Source organism: Trachurus japonicus, chromosome 21, assembly GCF_045865225.1.
Source record: "Trachurus japonicus isolate A0001 chromosome 21, Traja_1.0".
Classification (NCBI taxonomy): domain Eukaryota; kingdom Metazoa; phylum Chordata; class Actinopteri; order Carangiformes; family Carangidae; genus Trachurus; species Trachurus japonicus.
Window position 1 is genome coordinate 23969878 of NC_140927.1, and position 18966 is coordinate 23988843.

The window sequence follows — 18966 nt, forward strand, 5'->3', positions numbered from 1 at the left end:
AGCAAGCTTTTACAGTCACAGTGGCTTTACTACAATTATCAAATGACCACTAGGGTTTGGCTCTAAGTGAGTCCGTCCCCACAGACTCCCATGTTAAAGTACCAAACGTTACATGTTTACAGCCTGGTACAAAAATATGTTTTGGTCCGGACGGTTAATTTCCTCTTTCATGGCAACTGTGCGAAGGTGAAGTTGAAGTTGAGTTCAGTGGACTCAGGTACTTGTCAAGGTGGCGACGGTGGAGCAGCTCAGTCTGAGCTTCAAAACCACTCTTCAGGGACCCGTGGGTGACGTCACGAGAGTTACATCCGTCTCTATTTATAGTTTCTGTCAGGCATGGGCAACCTTTTCCACAAAGAGGCCGGTGTGGCTGCAGGTTTTCTTTCCAGCCAAGCAGCAGGAACACCAGACTTGACTCACTTTATCAGCTGTGTGCTCTTGGTTGGTTGGATCTATGTGCTCGCCATCTTAACTCCGACATGTTTACATCGCTGTGAATAAGATGCACATTTTGAAATTTTTTTATGACCGATAACGACGCTCGTTAACCGATTATTAACCGATAAGATTAAAACACTAACAGGGGCAAGTGCCGATGGTTTTCTTTTTTTCTCTTTTTTTTTCTTTTTTGCCGTTATAAAATACACACACATGCGCTGCAACAGCTGATTAGCGCCAGATTCACTGTGCTTCTGTCCCAGATGGAAGTTAGATCTTCCAATGTTGAACTGAACTATACAAAGTGCAGCCAAACACCAGGCTGAAGAGAGAGGAACGGCAGATTTCCGTATGTCCGTGTGGGCTACATCTGACCTTCCCTCACGGGGACTGTGGTGCATTACTGGCACATACTGTCAGTCCTCATTTGTAGCTTTTTGCTGCGAAATATGACTGAAGTAGGGCTGCAACTAACGATTATTTTCATTATCGATTAATCTGTCAATTATTTAAATGATTAATCGATTAGTTGTTTGGTCAATAAAATGTTGAAAAATGTCAATCAGTGTTTCTCAAACCACAAGATGACGTCCTCAAATGTCTTATTTTGTCCACAAACCAAAGAGAGACTCAGTTTGTTGTCATAAAGGAACAAAGAAACCAGAAATATTCACATTTAAGAAGCAGAAATCAGAGAATTTTGACTTTTTTTTTCTTAAAAAACTACTCAAACTGATTATTCGATTATCAAAATAGTTGACGATTAATTTAATAATCGATTATTGTTCGATTAATTGTTGCAGCTCTAGACTGAAGGCACGAGTGGACGTCTGCACGTGTCGACATGCCCTCATGAGTTGACATCATATGGAGCTAAAAAAAATAAAATAAAAACAACCGATAGTATTAATCGGTCAAAGTTCTTGTTATCAGTTAATGGTTAAACAGTTAATAATGTGCATCCCTACACTGGATGCAAAGAACTACAACTGAGGCTGATGGGAACGGCGTTGTAGCTTTACAGGATCACATTACACTAATGTGATTAATTTTCATCCTGAAGGGGACTGTGCCAGATTTCCTGGCCGACCATGTAACAGTTGAGATACAAAGTGGACGTGGACTCAGATTCAGCTCCAGTCTCGATGTTGTTGCCAGATTTTGTCGACATGTTGAGGACGTGGACTTGGGAAGATTTGGCCTGGTGTCAAAACCTGAAATCAAATCACTGCAGCCTCACATGGGAACATTGAACACCTGCGCATCCATGCAATTATCCACTCGTCAGCCAATCGTGTGGCAGCATTTTGCAGTGCACAAAATTCATGCAGGTGCAGGTCAGAAGCTTTAAGATCAGACGCCAGAAAAGAGTAAAACGTGACCTCAGTGACTTTGATTGTTGGTGTCAGGCGACTTTAGCTGGGTTGAGTATTTCTGAAACTGCTGATCTCCTGAGATTTTAAACTCTCAAAGCCTCAGGACTCGAACTGGTTTCACGAACTTGACAATGAGTTCAGTCGGTGTGCGTCAGTGGTCTCCCCAGCCACCAGCTCTGAATCCAGCAAAGAAAAAAAAGAGAAACCCCTCTGGGATGAGGTAGAACGGCGGGTCCTCAGTGTGAATGTGCAGCTGACAAACCTGCAGAACTGATTAGAGAGTAAAGACAGGTACATACTGTAGACCCTTCCCAGTATTAGCACGTTGTTCCTGATATAGTCGTGCTCAGTGAGGTGAGTCTGTTTGGTCTGGCTTAGTCTGGCTTAAGAGCAACAGACATGAGCGTCACTGTGTCGCGTTGTGTCATGTGACGTCTGTAACACACAGTGGACGTGACATGAACTCAGGGCAGGACAAACAAAACGTCTCCTTGATGGGAACATCTCCGGAGAGAGCAGGTATAATAAATCCCTGAGGGGCAGTAGGTTGTAGCTTCATGTTAACCTTCGGCCTCAGCATTAGCCTCAAATAGCAACAAATAAAAGTAAACAGAAGAAAGTTTATCTGGTTTTGATTGAGTAATTGAGTTCAAGTTACTTTCTTTGAACCCATGGGTCAATTTGGTTTCCAGTTGAAAGTAAAAAAGGACCCATTCGTACATCATACTGAATTAAACATGATAATAAAAAGATAAAACATTAAAAGGGCTCTAGTGCAAATAAAAAATGTTAAATAAGTAATAAATAGCGACACTGCACAACCAAACCTTAGAATAAACCAATCTAAGAACTATTAATAAAGAGATAATAGTTGATACAGACTTTTTACAGATCTTGTGCAAATTTGCATTTTTTTTTTCACAGCTTCTATGTAAGTGTGATGACAGCTTCACTAAAGCTGTATTTTTAATGTGCTGTATTTTACACTTTGGGACTAAAAATCTCAGTGTGAGTGAGTGTCTTTCCTGGATAATGTGTGTTTCTCACTTCTCACCAGAGAAGCTACAAAAGAAGATGTGATAGTGATGAATCTACGGTGGCCTGGATGCTCTTCTTGAAAGCTATGATCTTTGTTGACACTGTGAAGATAGGGTTGTTTTTAACATTAGTTATTGGACTTATATAGGTAGAAAACAGTGGATGTGTTTGTTTTATATGTCTCTTGCCACCTGTGTGTGTGTGTGTGTGTGTGTTGCCCTTTAAGAGTCCAGATGATCCAGACTGATGCTGGACCCAGATTTTGAGCAGTACAGCTGCTGACTTGTTCTAAATAATCTATCCATACATGCATCGCTCCACCTGCTTGACCTGATTAGGGCCTTTTTCTGGGGAGGGGATGGGTGTGTGTGTGTGTGTGAACATTTCCCAGCATGCACCAGGCCAGAGATGGGCTACTAGTGCCAGCAGGTTACTCTGAAGTGTAGCTACTACACTATATACTAGGTCTGTCTGACTGATGTTGACCTCAGTGACACAGACACATACGGAGTCACAGGGAGGTGAAAAGGTCGGAGGAGTTCGGTGTTGTTCTGAGACGGTGTGGAGGGGGGGGGGGGGGGGGGGGGGGGGGGGGGGGAGCCAGACCACAGACGACCGCCGGTAGATGTGCAGAAGAAGAATGGGAGTGGTAATCTCTATTATTAGACCACAGATTATACTAACTGAGCTACAACACACACATATAAACACACACCCTCTCTCTCTCTTTCTCTCTCTCTCTCCCTTATCTGTGGATTATAATCTCAATCCCACAATCCCCTTCTGGATCAACCAATCATGTCCCACCAAATCCTGCACAGCCTGCTGGGTAACCTACATGCAGTGGGGTGTATACACGAGTGTGAGTGTGAGTGTGTGTGTGTGTGTGTGTGTGTGTGTGTGTGTGTGTGTGTGTGTGTGTTAATCCCTGACAGTCTGTAATAGATGAACATCTGGTTTATCTCTCTATGAGTCTGAAGCTTCCTGTTCAGGCAGGAAACAGAATCCACCACCACCAATATTTGTTTATTTTATTCATTGCACACTTACAGGAATAAAATCTTGATTTAAAAAAAAATAAAAATATTTCAATATAAACAGTTTGTTTAAGATCTATCCTCAGATCCCCAGTAGAGCTGCAACAATTGATTGATTAATCGAACAATAATCAATTATTAAATTAATCGTCAACTAATCGAATAATCAGTTTGAATAGTTTTTTAAGAAAAAAAGTCCAAATTCTCTGATTCCAGCTTCTTAAATGTGAATATTTCTGGTTTCTTTGTTCCTTTATGACAATAAACTGAGTCTCTCTTAGGTTTGTGGACAAAAGAAGAGATTTGAAGACGTCATCTTGTGGTGTGAGAAACACTGATTGACATTTTTCAACATTTTTTAACATTTTATTGACCAAACAACTAATCGATTAATCGTTTAAATAATTGACAGATTAACGATAATGAAAATAATCGTTAGTTAGTTGCAGCCCTAATGTCCAGTGATGTTCACATCTGGGACTGTGAGTTTCTAAAAGCGTAGTTTACGGTGGATTTTAACGTCTGCTTCGGATCCTTGTCCTGTTGTGGAGGTGAATCTCTTCTCTGTCACTTTCTTGACATTTGTATCCAGAATCTGTGCCACTCGCTGCCACACAACCCCCAAAAACAGATCATTTCCACCCCCTTACCTACATGCGTATACTAGTTCTCAAAGAAGGGATCCATTAGCGCTTTTCCACATGTCATCATTACTATTTAATTTTTCCTTGTGTTGTTTTAGCATTAACATTTGAAGGGCAGCTCTTTTTTTTCTTTTCTTTTTTACATATTTTTGCTTCTTTTCTCTTCAAAAAATCCTATTTGCCCCGTGCGGCCCAGACAGACATTTTGCCTTTTTGCATACTGCTCTACATCCTCTCTTCTTCTTCTTCCTCTTCCTCTGTGAGTTCAGTGTCAGTTCTCAGACAGTGGAGGTGGTTCATTAGAGCCCGTGGCCCCGTGAGCCTGCACCTTTGTTGGCGGTATCAGTTAGCACGGAGGAGGACAGCGGTTCAGGCCTGGATTTTAGTACGAAAGTTTCACCTTGAAGAGAAAGTGTCAGGTCCTTACGGAGCCGAGCAGCTATTTAAAGACGGAACAGAAGTCGCAGCGTCCTGAAGTGAAGGTTGGACGGGCAGAATAACCTCGCTGTACCTCCCGCTGTGTGTGTGTGTGTGTGTCCTAATCCCTGCTGCGGTATGTAAACCATACAACATGATGTCGGTCGTGCACATGAGGGGATTAAAAATTCACACGATCACGCTCTACATCATTTCCTGAGCGTGATCCAAATGAAATCCCCGATTCTGTCAAAGTGTATCTGTTCACACTGAGAGCTGCAGACATGGAGTCAATCATCAGTAATCACTCATTAATAAACGACCACACTGAGTCGTATTAACTGAGGGGGATTAGTGTAACCTCGTCTCTAAATCAGACGATTGTTAAATTACTCCCTCAATATTGAAAAACTGACCCACTGACAAAGGAAAAACGCCTTTTAGATTAATTATTTCTCAATGTGAATTAGGGCTGGGACAATATGCTTTTCTCCCGATTCGATTCTTCTATGATTTTTTGGATGCCGATTCGATTTAAATTGCGATTCTACGATATTGCCGATTTTCTCGATTTTTAGTCTGCATTTTTAACGCCAGTGAAACAGTTGAATGATTATGATTGTCTACAGACTATTCCAGAAACCATATTTCCCCAAAAATACACATGTAAGTCAGTTTTTAAGATTTATTCAGCAGCAATATATATGTTTACTCTCTTTTCAAAAGCCTGGACTGCAAGAGGCAAAAATAAAAGAGTATAGAAAAAACAGGCTTCTGAAACCTTTCTGACAAAATGAGATATGAGGTAAACTGCTACATTTTAACATTTATCTGCACACAAATACTGTAGGAGCCTATAAATGAACATACTCTATTATAAAGTGAACTTAAACCCTTTTCAAAACCTGGACTCTCTGTATGTAAAAAAGGCGAACAAATGCACATTGCACAATATTTATATATTAAAAAAAAAAAAATCGATTAAAAATCGTCAAAAAAATATTGCGATACTTACGTGAATTGATTTTTTCTCCCACCCCTAATGTGAAGGATCCTTATTGGTGCTAAACTCTTGTACTTCCTGGGGTTTTTCACAATAAAAGCCTCAGAGGCAGTAGGAGGTGTTGGGTTAACAACATCAGCAGTGACAGTAACTGATGCGTATGTGGGAGAGTGAACAGTAAATAGTGAGATTAGTATCAGTGAGTTTGAATTACAAACAGTGACAGTGTCGGATTTAAAGCTATAGATCAATAACTCGACCTCTTATTGTGGTTACAGCGGTTGTGATGAGTATGTCAGCTCATAAATAATAAACAGTCCAGACTGGCCCCTAAAAAGGAAAGTTGTTTCTCTCTCCAGTCAGATTTAGTGAGGTTGTTCTGTGTGTTTTCTTATTAGTTTTTCATGTCGACATGGAAGTTTTGTGTTTCTTTAACGTTGTTCTTGGTTTTTCTGTGGTTGTGCGGTCGTGTCCTTTGTCAGTAGTTGGTATTCACTGTGTATTTTACTTTGTCTTTTGTGTTACATGTGTGAGCTTAGCTTTGTGCCTTTAATGTGGATCTGTTGTGTGTGGAAAGTGCTTTACAAATATTTTTTAGTTATGTTATATACCATTGTGCTTGGTGTTTCATCTCTTTGCGGTTGTTTTTTTTATGTTTTTGTTGTCTTTTGTCTTTTTGATGTGGTCGTTTTATGCCTCTTTGCTGTAATTTTTCATCACTTTGTTTCTGTAGTTGTGTTTTCATGATTTTTTCATGATTTTGCATCATTTCTTTTATGTTTTGTGTCTCTTAGTGTTAATTTTACACCCTGTTGTGGTCATTTTATATCTCTTGTTGGTTGTTGAACCTGCCGTCCAACAATAACAATGAGTTTGATTTCATGAGAACAAAAAACAAGATATTCTGGTGTGTTATCCAGCTGAACTGAGCTGAACCTGACAGAGCAGCAGATGAACTTCATCACTGTTTTACAGAGATGTAGAACATTTTTTTTTTTGGTTTGTTAGTTTTACTTTTTCTTTTTTTCATTTCACAATGACATCACTGGTTGTGTTGTTACTACATGCGCTTCCTTGACGACCAGAAAACAGACGGACAGAAAGCTGGACCGTCTACAAACCTGTGTTTCCACCTGTCTGGATCAGTTCGTTCTTTCCATTTGGCAAATGCGGCTCCTTCATCGCTGCCTCCAGTTTTTACCACCTCCCTGATCTCCCTTTAATTTCACTGCGACTGAAATTGATGTTTGATTTTTTTTTCTCTCCTTGATTTAAGATTTGACTTTGTTTCCAACACATTCCTAATGGTTCGTTGACTCAGTGGTTAGAAGGCTTCACAAGGCAACGGGAAGTGATAAAGACTGAGGTCCTGACAACGAACTGGGAAACACATTCAGCAGTTTGTCAACACACATGCAGCCCAGTGAAATATAGGAAATAAATCCAGACACAGAAATGAATTAAAGCTAAAGTCCCATCAACAGAATCTGGAAAAAGATCTGTTTATTTCACATGTTTTCACATCTTCACATTATTGCAGTGTGTAGTCTACATAGGGGGTTCATGTGGCCTGTAAGTCATGGAGTAAGAATCTCCATTTTAGGACTGTACATAGCGCTTTCGGTCACATGTTTGATCTTTCCTGCATTTTAGTTGGTGTAATGCATGAAAATAATGAATCTTTTATCAGCGGCCTAAACATATTTACTGACATTGTAGATTGAACAAATCTGATTGGGCTGAATTGATAAAAATTCAGACAATACAAGTCATTTCAGGATTTTCAGGCTTTTTGTCTTAGTTATTGTGTCATTCTGGGTCAGTGTGTGTGTCACATGGTCCTCCATTGTGTGACCACTACTCCAAACACAACACAACAATAGCTGTGTCCCAGTTCAGAGGGTGTATTATTTCTAAGGTTACTTTAAAATGTGGCCGAGAAATGTGGCTTCTAAGGCTCCAGTGGCGGGTGAACCCTTTATGGTCCGACCTAGCCAAAGATTTAAGATTTGATATTGATTATAACGATAAAGTTAGGTGTCGGTTGCTAGGTGATGGTCAGAGTCAGTTTATTCGCCGTTTGCAATAGAACCACATTTGGAAACTGGTTTACTAGAGGTCAACATGAAGACAAAACACACATAGGCAATAACACTGTATAAACGTTAATTATTTAGAACATTATAAGTAGATATAAGTCATATAAGTAAATATATATATTATTAATATATGTAAAAATATATAGTGCATCATTAACAGTTACCCAGACAGGCAAACCTGATGCATAAAAAGCATGATAATTAAGTGCTGCACTGATAATTATGCAATTTGACGATCATCTTAAACAAACAGTGCAAAAATAATGAAGTTTGTATTTAAGAGTTGTTCAGGCTACACACAACGGAGGGAGAAAAAGATTGTAGCTTAACTTTGTTATTGCTACATATTGATAAAGGCTCATGTCTTGTTTCACCTTCCCCCCGTTGGGACGCAGCTCATGACAAGTGCATCGGCTAACAGCGTCCTCAGGAAACACAGTCCTGTGATTGAGTTCTCTGTATTTGTTGCACGTATCATTGGGTTGCGTAATGTGATATCAAATTGAAAAGGATGTTTTCTCTGTTTCATTGTGTTTTTTTTGTGGGTTTTTTTGTGTTGCATTGATGTCTTTCACGACTACAGACAATCCACACAACCTAAATTCAGCCTGGCGTCTGTACAGTGATGATGTGTTTCGTACAAATATTAGGTCAGAAAATATCTATAAACTGCAGCAGCGATGAAGCGATAGAGAGCGTGCATATTTTATCCTGCAAGCGTTCATCTGAGACGTGCTGTAGTTCAGGTTATATTCGTGTTTGTGTGCGGAAAATGTGCGTTGGGTTGTGTCCTGAATCCAGTCTGTCAGGTAGACCTCCTCCTCCTTCTCCTCCTCCTCCTCCCCACAAGCTCAGTGTTTCATTTGTGGTTTCAGGTCAGAGCTGCTCCAGTTTATGTTTCGAGGTTAGAAATGAAACGGTTTGCTGCCTGAGACTTGAACTTGTGGAGCCCGTTGGAGGTCACACGCAGCCTGGGAGGAGGCTCTGCCCGAGGAAAACGTCTTCAAATAGAAACAAGGCACGAGCCAGATGTGGCTGCTGTTTGTCGGGGAAAATGCTTCTGTACTGTAATTCAAGATGTGAACTTATTTAACTTATCGCTGGTAAAAAAAAAAGAGGTAATTTGTGTCTTATTTGGGACCGATTTCTGCAGATTCTCATAAACTGTGAAGTGGAGTTTTTCACCAGTTTCCTGTGATTGTGCTGCTCTCAGATTCAGATTCCTGCAGGGACAGACACACAAACATCAAACTGTATCCAGTGGTTTGTTTCAGCATCTCTGGCGCTGCTGGCCACTGCTGTGTTTACTGTGCATGTGTGTATGTGTGTGTGTGTGTGTTTGAGTGTGTGTTTGACCACTGTCATTACCAGCTATTGGCCTCGGGGTGAGAGACAGCCACTCTCAGACCTCTCTCTCTGTCTTTTCACATCTCCATTAGTTTCTTCGTCCTGTCGTCCCCTTAGGTTACTGTGTGTGTGTGTGTGTGTGTGTGTGTGTGTGTGTGTTGTACAGCCTCTAAGGGAACAGGGACATACATTAGTGCATCCCCCGACCCCACACCCCCAGCCCCCTGTGTCTCCTTCTCTTTATCTTTTACACCAACAACAGGACTCAGAGGGCTTTGGACCAATCGGCTGAGCTGCTTGTTGTGTCCCCTCGTCGTCGTAGCGATAGCGTGCGAACGAGAAAAAAAGAACAAGATTAGACAAAATATATCTGATGCTGAAAAACCTCGGCTCTCCATGTTTAGTGATTTTTCTGTCGTGTCAGACAAAGTTGAAGGGTCGAGTACGACAGTTCATAAAAGCCTCCACACACCACTGAGCAATCACACACACACAGACACACACACAGACACACACATGCGCTGCAGTCGCCTGCTTGTTCCTGAAAAGCTGACATACATTTGGGACATAAAAGGTTTTTTCTCACAACAAAAGTCAAATGGTGTTAATGGGCGTACAAGATGGCGAGTGCAGCTGGAGGTGGTTACATCGAATTTTATATTTTACTGTAATATGAGATGGTTTTCCCCTCTGAGATATGTTATAAATAAATGAATAAATACTGTATATTTGTCTCAATGGTGAAATCAATCTGCTTTAGTGATGAGATGAGTTTTCTCTTCTTATTTAAGGTGCGTAGTCTGAATGACTGAATGAATAAATAAATGAATAAACAAAGAAATAAATATATTGATTACCTCTAGTAGGAAAAAATTGTATTTATGCATAATATCATATCACCAGACAAAAACTGGCTTGACATGAAAAGTTAAAAAAAAACATTCACTTGGACTCGAGGGTGAATTGTTTTTGATTTTGAGGTCAAAGGTCACAGGTCTGTGGCGACCTCACAAAACTCTGTTGTGAATGCAATATCTAATGTCGAACACCTTGGCACTTTTTTTTAAGCTTGATAGAAATATTCACCTGGTCTCAGCAGAAAAAACTGATAAGAATTTGGTAAAAAAGGTCAAAATCACAGTGACCTCACAAAACATGATGATTTTTTTGCCACTGTGAATGCAATGTGTCAACACGAGGAATTCATTTTAAATTAGAGGTCAAAGGTCAGGGTCATGGTCATGGTGACGGTAGAAAACACTTTATAGCAAATTCTCAAGATACAATAAATCTTTTTTATCCCCCATGGTGGAATATTGCCTTTGCCTCACCGAATAAAAAATACAACTTCTATGGAAGATTTAAGTTTAATCAGGTGTAAAAACACATTTAAAAACACAATTAAACAAATAAAATAAATAAATATAGAAAAAGAAATAAAGATAAACATTGATGTCACCTGAAACTACTCCGAGAGTTGGAGAAAGACGACCATGAGGTGGTTATTCTGGTTTTTTGACAAATTTTGCAATTGCATGTTATTAAAGGAGGAACTGTGTGGTAACTATACAGTCATAGCAGAAACCCAAATGTAGGCTGTGATTATATAATTATAGCCTGAACATTAGGTCTCTGTAAACTAAATATAGATTAAATTTATACTGAGAAATACTAAAATCAAACCTTGTGCTACCACCAAGCAGGCAGGTGAGTCGGCCTCCTGATAATAAACACTGGTAACAGGTACAAAGGAAACAGTAGGAAACAAAAACAGGTTGCAGGTTCATTGGGAAAACAGGTTGGCACATTAACAAACAAGCTGCTGGCAGATACATACTATAAATATAAATATAAATCTACGGCAGCTCAGGTGATGAGGGACTTAGGTTCAGGTGTGAGAGCGAGCAGAGAAACTCACGTGAATAGAAATAGAAAACAGGTGAGCAAGTGGAAACGGGGACAGAGAGAAAAGTCCAGGTCGATCGATGCGTGGTCAGATGGGTAGATGTTGGTGGACGACAGCAGATCTGTGGCCTGAGAGAGATGATGGCCTATTGCCATAGTCCCTATAGTTTTAGCAGTAGGTTTGTTACCTTTAATTGTCGGTGCAAGCTATTTTTAGAAAGGCGGAGCAGAGCCGCGAGCTGCTACAGAGGCTCATGGGATTTCTTGGTTTCCCTCATCAAACTCATCAAATACACAATCCAACAACTCCAAAACGCTCTGGTGGACAAGTTGTGACCTGCACATTCACCACGCTATGAGATAATAACACAACGTTACTAGATGGAGTTGTTTTCGTGGTATATTCATGCAAAACCGCTGATTCCATTGCCTTCAGGGGCAGTTTTTCATCAAGCATCAAGTCTCTGTATTTACCTCTAAAACAACTCTGTCTGGTAACGTTCTGTTATTATCTCATAGCGTGGTGAATGTGCAGGTCACAACTTGTCCACCAGAGCGTTGTGGAGTTGTTGGATTGTGTATTTGATGAGTTTGATGAGTTTGATGAGGGAAACCAAGAGCCTCCGTAGCGTAGCTCTGAGCAGCTCACGGCTCTGCTCCGCCGTTCTAAAAACAGCTTGCACCATCAATTAAAGATAACGAACCTACTGCTAAAACTATAGGGATTATGGCAATGGGCCAATTTGCCAAAAATGTTGAATTATCCCTTTAAGTGTGTGTGATGTGTATTTATTTACTCTCTCTGCTCAGTTTCTTTGAAGTCTTAAAAAAACAGAAGCTTTTACTTCTTCAGGTTGTCGAAGCTCTGACCTGCTTTTATCCTGCTGAGGAAAATATTTCAGCTTCTCCTCTTCAGTCAGGAATCACATTGTTGCTTCTCTGTGTGTGTGTGTGTGTGTGTGTGTGTGTGTGTGTGTGTGGGATTATAACCCACAGCTGCTAGCCTCTCTGATTACTGACTGCCTGGTCAGCCTGGATTAGACTCACACACACACACACACACACACACACGCTACACACACATTACAACAGAAAAAGGTAAACACACATATTTCATTTCATTTGGGTGCTGAATACTCAGTTCACTGACTTGCTCTTTCTTTGTCTGCATCTTAATCTTTCTATGTGTGGATGTGAGCAAGTGTGTGTCTTCACCTTCGTGTGTGTGTGTGAGAGAGAGAGAGAGAGTGTGTGTGTGTGTGTGTGTGTGTGTGTGTGTTGTGTAATTCCCAGCTCAATAGAGCAGATATATTTAATCCTTCCCTCGCTAAAGCTGATGTCAGCATCAGCTGGCTCTGTCTGTGTGTATGACTGTGTGTATGTGTGTATGTGTGTGCATTTTGTAGCTAATTCATCACAGTGGCAGATTAACCAGCTGTCTGCAGAACATAAAGTCGACTACTAACAACCAGCTGCGAGAGAGAGAGAGAGAGAGTCAGGTAGAGATAAAAAGCAGCTGAGTCACCTGGATAACGAAACTTTTACCATGTCATCTTATCACCAATGTTCCTTACATATTTTTACACTGTTTTTTTTCTCTGTTTAGTATGTGGATTTACCCTAAATACTACATTACCCATGAGGCTGAGTGAAACCAAAAGATTCAAGGAGCAAGAACTCGCACAGTCTTAAATCAGTCTTTCATTCACTTTTTGTGAAGGCTTATCTATAATAATAGTTGAACTTAATCACTGACAGCTGAAAGATGTTGTTGTATTGTATTGTTGTATGTTCAGTTTGGACGAGAAATTTGAAAACATTTTTGAAATATCTCCTCCTCCCCGTCCGTTCGCAGCCTGCGGTCATCGCCACACAACTGTAAACTCAACACAGACAAAACTGTACATGTAGTTAAAATCAAAGAAAAACAATGAAGGTATGGTTTATATACAATGTGCGATAAAGCTGAAAAACTCACAACAGATCTAGGATATGAATGTAATTCAGCTCTTTATACTAATGAGGAGGCAATGGAGATTTTATTTAGCAGACATAAACCAAAATCCAGGCTCCACCACTGGCTTCGTTACAGTTGTGTGTTGAAACAACCAAGTGAGGAAATAATTTTTGAGTTGAACTGAATTGAACTTCTTTATTGTCAGTGCACATATGTAACGTACAACGAAATTGGGAGCGCTGGTCCTCTGTCATGCATTCAATACATACACAAGAATAAGTACCTACTCTGAGAGCCTACAGCTGCAGCACTCTCGCGAGCCTCTATCTTCTAAGAGTATTAGATATGTTTTAAAAAAAACATGAAAACTTAACAGTTTGTACAATAAATAATAATAAAATTGATAGAAAGTCGTTAGTTGTTAACAATTATCATGTTTGGTAGTTGCAAGTGGTTACAAAATTGCACATTCATTTTATAGTCACTGCAGGTCGACCTTTCAGGTGTGGAACAAACAGTTGTGGATGTTCAAGTTCGTTCAAGTTAGTTTTATTTATAAAGAGTTATAGATTTACTTCAGAGGATTTAACGTCTGCAGGTTAGTGGAGGTTCAGCTGGTTTGTTTTTGTTGAAACTGTAGATATGAAAACGTTGATCTCCTCTCTGTCCGACCAGAGCAGCTGCTTCACCGTCACATGAAATAAAACGTTAGACAAGAGGTTTTACAGAAGCTAAAGTGAAGTGAATTTTACAGTAGTGATGTAAAATCGGTATGTGTGTGTGTGTGTGTGTGTGTGTCCAGTGTGAGGTCATGTGACTTGGCAGAGCTGAAATGACAACAGATGGACACAGTCATGGAGTGACCCCCCACACACACACGCACACACACACACACACACACACACACACCACTAGAAACACACACACATGTCATATGTTGTCTTTTCTCTCTCTCCTCTTACTCATTATTTCATCACTTCTGTCCCTGTGAGCGTTTGATGCTTCACACTCTGCGTCTGGTGTCATTCAGGCCTCATACCTGTCTGTCTGTCTGTCTGTCTGTCTGTCTGTCTGTCTGTCTGTCTGTCTGTCTGTCTGTCTGTCTGTCTGTCTGTCTGTCTGTCTGTCTGCCTGCCTGCCTGTGTCTGTCTGCTGCCTGCTGCTGCCTGCCTGCCTGCCTTGTCTGCCTGCCTGCTGCCTGCCTGCTGCCTGCCTGCCTGCTGCCTGCCTGCCTGCTGCCTAACTGCTGCCTGCCTGCTGCCTGCCTGGCTGTCTGTCTGTCTGTCTGTCTGTCTGTCTGTCTGTCTGTCTGTCTGTCTGCCTGCCTGCCTGCCTGCCTGCCTGTCTGTCTGTCTGTCTGTCTGTCTGTCTGTCTGTCTGTCTGTCTGTCTGTCTGTCTGTCTGTCTGTCTGTCTGTTTGTTTGTCCACCTGTCTGTCCCTCAGTGACTCTGTCTCTTTGTGATCCTTGTGTTTTTGTGTGTTTGAGTTGGATCGCTCTGGATTTACACAGTTTTGGTGTCAATTCTGTTTGTTTGGGGTTTTTTTTCTCAGTACCTCCTGGAGAAAATAAACAATTATCTCTGCTGACGACTGACAGACACGGTGTATGCACTGTACGAAATCCCAAATGTCTTAATTACCTTGTTACAGCAGGTCACGACAGAAAGCTGCACATTGAAATCCATCAGTGGTTGAGCTTCATACAGTATTTGGCTGTGGAGGTTGGATGATGTAGTGACGACTCACAGAGCCGCTGTAGCTCACTTTCTATATTCTCTGTTGTTAGTCAGACAGTTTTTCTATTTTGTGTCGAGCACATACAAGTGCCCAGCCCACATAGACCCCAGAAATATACTGTTGCAGGCACGAAACATTTGTCAGACGTTAACATAACCTTACACAACGCTGCTTGATGTAAAAAAAAAAAGAAAAGAAAAAAAGGTTAAGTTTCTTTTGTAATCCTCCTTTCAAAATCATAACAAAACAAATAATAAATTAAGGTAATTTAATAAAAAGTATACCTCTTAAATCATTAAACAATTAACAATAAACAATTTGGTAACACTTTATTTGACGCCTATCTCGCATTATAACCAACCATACTTATAATGAGTTATAATGCGGTTATAGCACTATATAAAGCATTTTATCATGATTTATAAGGTCATTTATTATAATACGTTATAATTGTTAGTAACTTGCTGGCAATTCCCACATCGATAATGCATTATAAATATAGTTATAATGTGTTATAATTGGCTTACAAATGTCATTATAAACACTCATCAATTATCAAAACGCTTTATAACAATAAGCATAACACATTATAGAGCATTATAACTCTATTATAATACTTGACCTTATAAGCCATAAAATCCTCTATGATTTGTTATTATTATAAAGCATTATGATCATTTATGAGTTTTTATAACTATAGTAATACAGTGCTATACAGTAAATGTATTATAACTTATAAGTATCTAAATCACATAACAATACTTCTTTCCTCTGCTGTGCTGTTAACTTTGTTCACAAGTCTGTACATGATTTCATTCAATAACAGATAAATCTCTCTCTTTAAGTTGTCATTATGTGTGAGCATCTGGTGTACTGCTTCACTGGGTCTTATATCATTTATATCACCCATACCCAGGGATGAAGACCCCCCTCAGCCCCTCTCAGCTCCTGGAGAGTGGGCAGATCTTTGCCTTCGGAGGGATGTGTCAAGAGCTCATGGACGCGCCGAGGCCCACGACCATCAGTCTTCCCATCCAGCAGACTCGGTCTCCAGGTGAGTTTTCTCCTCTTATTCCACTATATCTGTCAGACTCATCCTTGTTCTTTCATCCCATAATAACCCATCCTCCTTGTTGTTGTGTCCCAGGTCAGAGCGGGGCCTACTCGCTCTGTGAGGTGTGTAACCTGCAGCTGACCTCCGACGCTCAGGCACAGCTGCACTACAACGGCCGGTCTCACCTCCGCAGAGTGAGGCAGCTGCAGGCCGGAGAGACGGGGCAACATGTGGCAGGTACAACACAGCCACTACTACTGTCTTGTAACTGTGTGTGAGCAGTAGTATCTCTATGAATAGATTTGCTATAACTATAACGATTGGCTTGTCTCAGTCATTTTGGGGTAAGTTGTCACATGTGAAAACATAATTAACCAATACTTTCTTTTTTGGTATTCAATTCTATCTGTAATTTTGAGCTTAAGGAAGGTAAAACAAGTATTTGAGGGTGAGAGCCATCGCCTACATGCCAACAGTTCCTAAGGAATTTAATCCAGTGCATGTTGCATAATATTTTATGTTAACATTTGTTCATGGCTGTGTTCAATTACTTTTTCAAGCTCAATTTTCTGTGCCAGACTTCAATGTTAACATAAAAGTAAAAAAAAGAACAGAACAACAACAATAATTTTGTCCTTGTTTAATTAGTTGCAAAATCCAGTGTGTGACATCTTACCCGATGGTGGGGCAACATGTCACATGTTCACACTCTCTATTTGATTGCTTATAACTCTGCACTGACACAAAATATGAAAATGACATGAATACAAAATATATACCTGAGACATTGGTCTTTCATCTGGTGCACATTTTTTTTTAATATGATGTAGCAATAGTGGTAGTAGTAATATTAACTGTAGTATTAGTGTCTGCATAATTAGTCTTATGAATAATAACAGAAACAAGTGTAGTCGTCCTCATAAGAAGGAAAGCATGAGAAGAATCCATGGCAACAGTAATAGCAATAGTTGTCATAGCAATAAAATAAATGACAGTCATGGGAAATGCAGTATCACTAGTAGTAGTAATAGTCATCATAACAACAAAAGCGCCAGCAGCAAAGGCAACAGGTGCAGCAGCATTAGTATCAGGATCAGTGGCGGCAGTGGAAGCACCAACTGTGTCAGTGGTTTATTATTCTCAGCTCATTTAACGTGTTTCAGTGGGGTTTTTTTAATGTGATTTTGCGTTTGATTTCCACAGGGGCCCAGCCCAGGTCTCTTCCTCAGGCCACGGGCCTCATCTCGCAGCCCACCGGACTAACTCCGACCCCAGGCCTCAGCTCCGGCCTCAGCTCCGGCCTCAGCTCCGGCCTCAGCTCCAGCCTCAGCGCTGCTCCAAGCACAACCACAGGTAGGACGGACCAGTGCTTCTGTTGTTCTGCTGCTGCTGCTCGTGGTGTGTCGGGCCGACGGTGCTCACACTGACCTCACCTGACATGCATGTTTATTCAGAGAAAGAAATACTTAGACAGCAATCAACTGTCTGTTTTTGCAAGTTGTTGTGGTAATGAGAGAGGGACATTAAGAGCTAAAGCTAAAGAGGACATTAATTTGTCAAGTCTGTTCGTGACTGCTTGTCTGCTGCTGCTGAGTGAGAGTGACTTTGGCTCATCCATCATCAGCAGCTGTTGGCCCCTGGGAAAGGTCAGCATGTGTGTGTGTGTGTGTGTGTGTGTGTGTGTGTGTGTGTGGTGGAGCTCAGATTGAACCTCAAAAGGATAAACTTACTCTGCATTAACTCAGATCACCACTGCAGTACTGCTCTGTATCAGTGCTGTTAGCTCCGCCTCAACACCTGCCAGTCACTGAGTAACGTATTACTGCCACAACACTTGGTCGACCCACCACGATGACAAAGACTGAAAACATCTGACAGTTTGTGTTTTATTGCGCAGCTGTCATGAAATTTCATGAAAACACAAGTATTTGGTGGTACGCCGCCAGCAATGTCAAAGTTTTCATTTCACTGTGAAAAATCAGCCATGGCACCAATTTGGCAGTGACATCCATGCTTTTTTATCTTGCATCGGAAGGAGCCAGGCTAACAGTTGTCATTGGCTTCCAGTCTTTATGCTAAGCTAAGCTAATTGAAAAATTGACTGTAGTTACATTACATTCAGTGGTGTTGATATTGTCGCCTCAAGCATAGCTTTAAAGCAAAATATCAAAATGTGAAATATTCTTTCTACATTATTATGTGATCAATAGCTGTTGGGCAAGACACACTGATTTTAACTTTTGTTTTAGTCGTACTATACATGCTGACAGTTCGGTTTTATGAGATGAGCCTCATGTATTTTCATTGTTTCTCATGGTTTGATCACTGCAGCAGATCAAAGTAGTTCCAGCGCCCTCTGCTGGTTTTATTTCAGTCATCGCTTTTCACATTAATTGCTCGACCCTCTGTGGTCCTGTGATCAGATGTGACTGGAACAGTTTCAGAGCATCTTCACTGATTCAGACCCAGTTTTTTTTTTTTTTTTAAGTCAAACTGCTGGTCAACAGAGTGAGAGTGTGCTGTGAGATGTAAAGGACTTAAAGTGGAGCAGACAGCAGCAGGTCATTAAACTGGGACGCAGCCCTGCTCTGAAACCACACTGACATTTCTCAAAGACACCATCAAATTGGCCTGCATTGATTCTTATCATTACGCTATAATGAAATCTGCTGCCGTGACATCTTCATGTGAGTCACCTTTCAGCGTAGAGCCGTTGGCCTTATTTTCTTTGATCTAAAGCACAATGAAAAACTTTAGTCCTGAGTGAAACTGATCGCCAAGTTGGACTACAAAAAGTTACTATACTATATACAATAACAAAAAGTTATTATATACTGTAGTATAATACAATATGAATGAAAGAAAGAAAGAAAGTAGAAGAAGGACAAAAATAAAAACAAACAAACAACAGTA

The 18966-nt window shown here is 40.6% G+C and overlaps 1 protein-coding gene across 2 annotated transcripts in view; it reads left to right on the plus strand.

Moving 5' to 3' along the window:
- The first annotated feature begins 15814 nt into the window (after positions 1-15814).
- znf385b (zinc finger protein 385B) overlaps positions 15815-18966 on the plus strand; it is a 53276-nt gene continuing 50124 nt past the window's right edge. Inside the window, exons 1-3 of one of the 2 annotated variants that reach the window (XM_085765416.1) lie at positions 15815-16053; positions 16147-16290; positions 17257-17406. In XM_085765416.1, coding sequence (XP_085621542.1) covers positions 15918-16053; positions 16147-16290; positions 17257-17406 — 430 coding nt within the window. In that variant the 5' untranslated portion in view covers positions 15815-15917. The remainder of the gene's footprint in view (positions 16054-16146; positions 16291-17256; positions 17407-18966) is intronic. The other variant, XM_085765415.1, reaches the window with a different exon arrangement.